The sequence below is a fragment of the Arachis ipaensis genome, chromosome B02 (genome assembly GCF_000816755.2).
Source record: "Arachis ipaensis cultivar K30076 chromosome B02, Araip1.1, whole genome shotgun sequence".
NCBI classification, from domain to species: domain Eukaryota; kingdom Viridiplantae; phylum Streptophyta; class Magnoliopsida; order Fabales; family Fabaceae; genus Arachis; species Arachis ipaensis.
The window spans coordinates 85,646,355-85,653,101 of record NC_029786.2 but is presented as its reverse complement, the minus strand read 5'-3'; the positions used below and the strand labels follow the sequence as shown (position 1 = coordinate 85,653,101).

General features: G+C 31.2%; 1 protein-coding gene across 1 annotated transcript; it reads left to right on the top strand.

Annotated features, from left to right (window-relative positions):
- Positions 3,822–5,340, top strand: LOC107628441 (UPF0161 protein At3g09310). Its single transcript, XM_016331111.2, has 4 exons — positions 3,822–4,157; positions 4,256–4,315; positions 4,727–4,867; positions 4,964–5,340. The coding sequence occupies exons 1-4, from the start codon at positions 3,926–3,928 to the stop codon at positions 5,029–5,031; spliced, it is 501 nt and encodes a 166-aa protein (XP_016186597.1). The 5' UTR covers positions 3,822–3,925; the 3' UTR covers positions 5,032–5,340.

Sequence of the window (6,747 nt, the reverse complement as noted above, 5' to 3'; positions counted from 1 at the left end):
TATATATATATATATATATATATATATATATATATATTCTTAATTTTATAACCAAAATGTGCTATATGTCACTTTTTTTTTTGCAATTGAAATCAAATCTTTTTCTCAAAAATTAAAGAATTTTACCCTCTTTCCTACTAATTTTACAACCAAATGTGCCACATGTCATTTCCCATTGCAATTAAAAATTTAAAATCAAATATTTCCCTCCAAAATTAAAGAGTTTTTCCCTCATCCTTACTAATTTTATAACCAAAATGTGCCACATATCATTTCCTCATTGCAATTGAAATCAAATATTTTCTTCCAAAATTAAAGAATTTTTCCTTCCTCCATCTTCCTTTATCTATCCCTCTTATTCCTTCAACCATTATATCTCTTTTATATATCATTATCAATAATTAATTACAAAGTTGACAATTAAAATATACAATATGACATTCTTTAATTGTATTAAAATTAAAATTAAAATGTTAAAATTGAAATATAGCTATATTATATATTATATTATATTATATCTACTGAGAACGTGTGGTTTGTTCTCACCCCAAAATCTTCCACCCTTTCAGTGACACAGGTTCGAAGATTCAGTTAGAAGATGCAAACGACTAGTAGTTTTACTTGTGATTCCTGTTATTTTTATAGAGTTCCCTCGCCCTTGTTGTTTTAAGTTTTATTTTATCCAGAGGGATAGGTATTGTATTTGAGTTTTATACTAAATTCATTTGTATAGCATTTGTTATTATTAATAATTGTGTGATTTTAATTACTACAAATAATTTTCTGGTATTTCCTTATAAACTGAAACGCGATATCGACCTAAAGGCTCAATATTAAATAGTAAATAAGGAGAACAGGTTAGTAACTCCTTACTTTTGGTACGATCATGACGTGCTAAAAGTTAGGGTGTTACAATATTCTTTTATTAAAATTGAGAGAAAATATTTTTCTCCAAAATTAATAAACTCATTTCCTAAATTCTCTCATCTATCTCTCTCCCTTTTTTCTATTTCTCTCTACCCTTTCCACTTTATATATAATTTGTAATTTATATTTTATATTAGTAATTTGACAAATCAAAATATGTCAACCGATATTTTTTTATTATAATTAAAATAAAATTTTTCTTTCAAAATTAACAAACTCCCTATCTCAGTCTTCATCTTTATCTTTCTCTCTTTTTTCTCTCATTCTCTATTTTTTCTATTTTTTTTCTACAAAAAATAAAATTAATAAAATAATATAATTTAAATAAAAAATATTATTATATATATATTTTTTAGTATTTTATTTAGTTTTAAATTTTTACTACTTATCTTTCTAATATATATTTTCATTTCTCTTCTTTCAAATATTTATTAAATATAATTTAGAGAGAATACTAATATTGTGATTAAAAATTAAAATCAAGATTCAATTGTTTAAACAAAATTGATTTTGAGTTAATTTTATAACTATCAATATAATTTTTTTATGCTAATATCTAATTATATTTTTATATGCATAGAGAGAAAAAAATATTATTTTCAAATAGCAAGCATAAAAATTAATTATTTTTATTTGTGCAACAGACTTAATACCTAATCAAAAGTATACAAGTTAAATCGTTTTCAAATTTTAGATAACGAATATTAAAATTAATTATTAGTAATAAATTAAACTCTTTCACATTAAAATAATAACTAAAAATCTTATTATTTGATTTTTTATCTACAGAAATCCTGGTCTTCTTAGCCGGGAGACTTTTGTCCTCTACGATTGTTTTGTAAAAGTAGTTTGATTCTATAAATCTTTTGTGTCATAATCTATAATGTCAGAATAAAACCGACGTAGTTTTAAAAGATTTATATTCCCATAATGTAATTACGAGTAAAAATACTAGTTGATACTGAAATTTAGTATTGTGTTCAAGGTTCTGAAAACTGAACCGGTCATCGAACCGTTCTCGTTACTGGTTCACTGGTTCATAGGTTCAACCGGTTCGACCGTGATTGAACCGAAAAAACTGTTTTTATAATAAAATAATAATTAAAATATAAATAAATACATTAAAACATAATTATAGTTTAATATAAACTTTAAAATATCATCCAAAATATTCAACCGATTCGACCGTAGTTGAATTAAAAAAACTGTTTTATAATAAAATAATGAATAAAAATATAAATAAACACATTAAAACAGAATTTGTGATTGACTATCACTAGATCCAGCAGGAAGAAAAGGTTCATTCGAAACCGAATTATTCTCAACAATATTATTCCTAAGTAATTCTTCGTTAATACTGTCATCTATACCTAAAAATTACCAGCAATCCAATAACAATACAATCCAATTACAATATCACAGTAACCCACTCTAACCTAATAATTTCAACAAACAATATCTAAAATTATTCAACAATTATTTAATTATTCAATTATAAATAAATTAATTATTAAGGCCTCAACAACAAAGTTTAAATACAACCGTTATTAAAATGAGAAGAATTTCATATCACTTTTCAATGCAAAAGAGAAGGGAAAAAACCGTGTCATGCTTAGACAGTTAGATTCTATATTCATCAATCATCAGTTTTAATCGTTTACTAGTTTAGTTTTAGTTTCAGTTTCAGCTTGTTAAATAATATTAATCAATTACATAACAATTAATCAATGCTTCAACAGTAAGATTTAGCACCGCCAATGAGTAATAGCTCAAATGGCATAGTCTCTCTATACTTAATTAAGAGGTTGCGGGTTCGAGTCTTATATATTTGGTTAAAAAAAAAAAACAGTAAGATTTAGCACCCAACAATTAATTAATTATCAATGCTTCAACAATTAATTATACTTCAAGCAATTAACAGCAAAATTTAGACTTTAGAACCAAGAATTAATCAATGCTTCAATAATTAATCATGCTTTAAGCAATCAACAGCAAGACTTAGAACTAATAATTAGTCAATGCTTCAACAATTATTATTACAAAAAATAAAATTTATACCTAACTAATAATTAGTCAATACTTCAACAATTATTATTACAAAAAATAAAATTTATACCTAGAATTAGAAGCTAAAAGCTTGGAAAAATGTAGAGTAAGCAAGGACAGTAACTGACAAGAGACAGGACGGTGGCTGAAGGAGTAGAAAGGTTGAATAGAGCTGGACGGTGGCTGAAGGAGTAGAAAGGTTGAATAGAGCTGGCGCCAGCGGAAAGACACTACGCGACAAAAAGTGACGCTGGCGATGGCTGCAATTTTCGAAGATCAAACCGAGCTGACTTCGTGACAGAAAGTGGCTGCACAAACAGAACTAGATGACGTTAGCTCCACGGAAGTTGCGACAGTGGCGGTGACTGGACGGAAATTGCGTCGGAAGCTCGATGTGAGTGCTGCTTCTGCCCGTTAGTAGAGAATGAGAATGGAGACTGGAGACATAAGAGGTGAGAGTGGAGACTTGAGAGGAGAGGGCCAGAGGGGTGAGTGGGTGACTAGGGTTTCCCTTTCAGCATTCCAAAACGTAGCGTTTTGGCCAAATTTCAAAAACCGACCGGGTCACAGTTCGATTCGACTGATCGATGTCCAGCCGGTTCGACGGTCCAATTTCGATTTTCAAATCTTGCGATTTTGTCCTCTGTTCGAATTGTGTGTTGGCAATGATTTTCGGTTCGACCAGTCAGTTCGAACCGATTTTCAAAATATATTTGTATTTGATAATTAAATATTAAAATTAAAATTTTAATCGTAGACATAAAATTTTAATTTTTTTAATATCTTTAAAATTTAAAAACACATAAAATTAGAATATTTGAGAATTAAAATTAAAATGTTAATATTATTTAATTTTTAAAATAATCTTCATTCAACATTTTAAATTCATATCTGTAGTCCAGGGGCGAAGCTGCATTAGCATTAGCAGCGGCGCGTATGTCGGCGCGTAGTTATGGCCTGCGTCGTCTACCTTCCCGTGCCTCTGAACTTCCATTCCGATAACACTCCAACTCGCCTTCAACTCCGAAACCCTAATCCTAATTCTCTCAGAATCGAAGCCACTAACCGCCACGCTCTCATCCTTCGCCTCCCTTCAAGTTCAAGAGCACCGCGCCATAATTGCACTCCAACTGTTCGTGCATTCGACGAACAAGATTCCAACTCCGAAACCGAAACACTGCCAGGTGCTCTCTCTCTCTCTCTCTCTCTCTCTCTCTCTCTCTCTCTCTCTCTCATATTATGGAAATGGGACTTACTACTTTAATTGTTTGTTCTTGTTCAGATGCTGCGGTCAACAATTTGGGAGTCAAAGCCGCTCTCTCCATGTTGAGATTCTACAAAAGTAACCAATTTTTTTCTTTTTCAGCTTAACTTCCCTTCAAATATGAAATTAGATTTCCTCTGAGCTAATTATCAACTTAGAATTCCATTTGCTTTTTTTTTTCATTTTATGTTTTAATTAATGTTTGTTCATTCTTTGGGTTTATGGTTGTAAATAAAGTAAAGTTTACTTCTATGTGCATGCAGTTTCTTTATTTATGTTTGTTCTTTACTATTTGGCATGAGAGATGTTAGTTCCAATATATTTTTTTTTATCAATATTAGCCAACACTAAGCTAGCATTTTACTTTTATATTTGTTAGAATTTAGGATTTAAAGAATAAGATTTAGAATTGGCCAAGTATTAACGAAAAATAATAAACTTTATTGGAGCCTGTAACATTGCTCATTTGATATTGTTTCATGAATGCAGGGGAGATTTCACCAATCTTGCCAAAGAGTTGTCGTTATATCCCAACTTGTAGTGAGTATTCCATGGAGGCTTACAAGAGATATGGAGTTGTGAAGGGTACCGTCTTGACAGCGTGGCGCCTCTGTCGCTGCAATCCCCTCGGTATTGTCTTCTAACTTTGATATATGTTGTGTTTGCTTGCAGTTTGAGTTCTGGATGCTTAGATTTCGTAGCTAAATTCTGTTGAAAATTATGTAGGTGGGCATGGATATGATCCTCCTAGATGGTTTGGCGAAACTAGTCCGCGTGAAGAACTTGATGACTGAATGCTCGTTATACATACATAATCAGCTGTTCTGTTATAATATTGCTATCGGTTTTTGCCTTTTCAGGGTTCTTTCTTTGGCTTGATCATTGCCACCAAGCACCAATTTAGCATTTGAAGTCCTTATATGTGCTAATGTGAACTTGTAATAACTTATTTTTTTGGTGTGGCTTTGTAAGAATGCAGTTGTTCTGTTGTTGATTTCTTGTAGTCTTATTGAAATTGGAGTGAGAAGATCTATGTCCATAACAGGAACTGGGAAGAAACATTGCTGATGATAATCAATTGAACATATTTGTTTGAAGTTTAAGTGCCAGTCTTTTGTAGTCTTGAGTCCAACATGAAGATAGACATGCCATTCATATTAGGTTAACAACATTCGTTGATGCGTTTTACAAATGATAGGACTACGTTTTACAAATGATATGTGGCACTTGCAAAATCCTACACCACTATCACTGGACCATACGGCTACCACCTTCAAAATCCACCATAACCAAAACCCAATCACCAACACCACCAACAATCCCATAATCAAAACCCAGAAGCTAAAGGACTCATTACCAACACCTCCCCCAGACACCATCCCAGGGCTCGGCCCCCCAAGCCCCCATCTCTAGAGGATCGCCCTCCTCCGCTGCTCTGCGTCCTCAGATTGCCTTCATTAGATGGCAGATGCCACCTTTGCAGCCCGTCGCCAATGCCGTTGGGGATTGAAGGGTTTTATGACTTCGAGAGGCCAATATAGAGAGAGAATCTGTTTTTTATATAAAGTTTGTCATGTAGTAATTCTGTTTATCACATCATTCATTTTTGTTAATAGAAAAATTCTTTCACAAATGGACACTTTTACATTTTTATATTTATTAAAGATATTTTTGTCGTCAACAAAAATTAAGGATATTTTGTCAGCCCAAGAAAATTCAGGCGTGTTTTTAGTGGTTTATTTTTTTTAATTTGATTTTGCTATTTTATAGAAATATAGTTTTAGTACATAATTTGCGAGGATCTTCTTGTAGTTTCATTTTCCATGTTGTAAGTTGTCAGTACATCGGTACTTTTTCGTTATGTGTACTCACTCTTATGCATCAAGAAGTTTTGTTAGCTTGACTAGCTAAGTAAGTCTGTTTACGGACTCTTGTGCGCTTAATAATCAAACTACATAAGTGTGCTTGTGATCAATTGAATTGTATTTGGTACGTTATATTGAAAATAATTTTCTTCCGATAAGAAACGTAAAATAAGCGTCTCACCCAAATTTAATCAATACTAAAATCAATTTGTGTTAAACATCTGCATAACCAATAAAGGATGGAGATATACATCATTTGGTATGGATCTCATATACCTCACTTATGTTAACAAAATTCAAAATTAAAAAGGTGAAAGTGAGTAAGTGACACACAAGCTAATTAAATCTCTTTGTAGCAAAATTGATTTTTATTATGGAAAATTCTGAAGTGTTGACGGAGAAAAAAAAAAAAGCATGAAATATGACACGTCGTGATTGTAATGTATTCATTTTCGTAGGTTGTTAAGGAAATTTAATTAGGAAAAAATTAAGGGGTATTATATGGGTTGTTGGGTTGGAAACATGAGTTGTGGAACTGAGCAGGAGATGTTGGGCCTTTTTTCTATAACTATATTACATCTAAATTAAAATCAGTTATGAAAGTATAAAAATATACATTAAAAATAAATTAAAACACATATATAT

Coding starts and splice junctions, on each gene's coding strand:
- LOC107628441 (XM_016331111.2), top strand. CDS start 3,926: ATGGCCTGCGTCGTCTACCTTCCCGTGCCTCTGAACTTCCATTCCGAT. Junction 4,158..4,255: donor CGAAACCGAAACACTGCCAG/GTGCTCTCTCTC, acceptor GTTCTTGTTCAG/ATGCTGCGGTCAACAATTTG. Junction 4,316..4,726: donor CATGTTGAGATTCTACAAAA/GTAACCAATTTT, acceptor TCATGAATGCAG/GGGAGATTTCACCAATCTTG.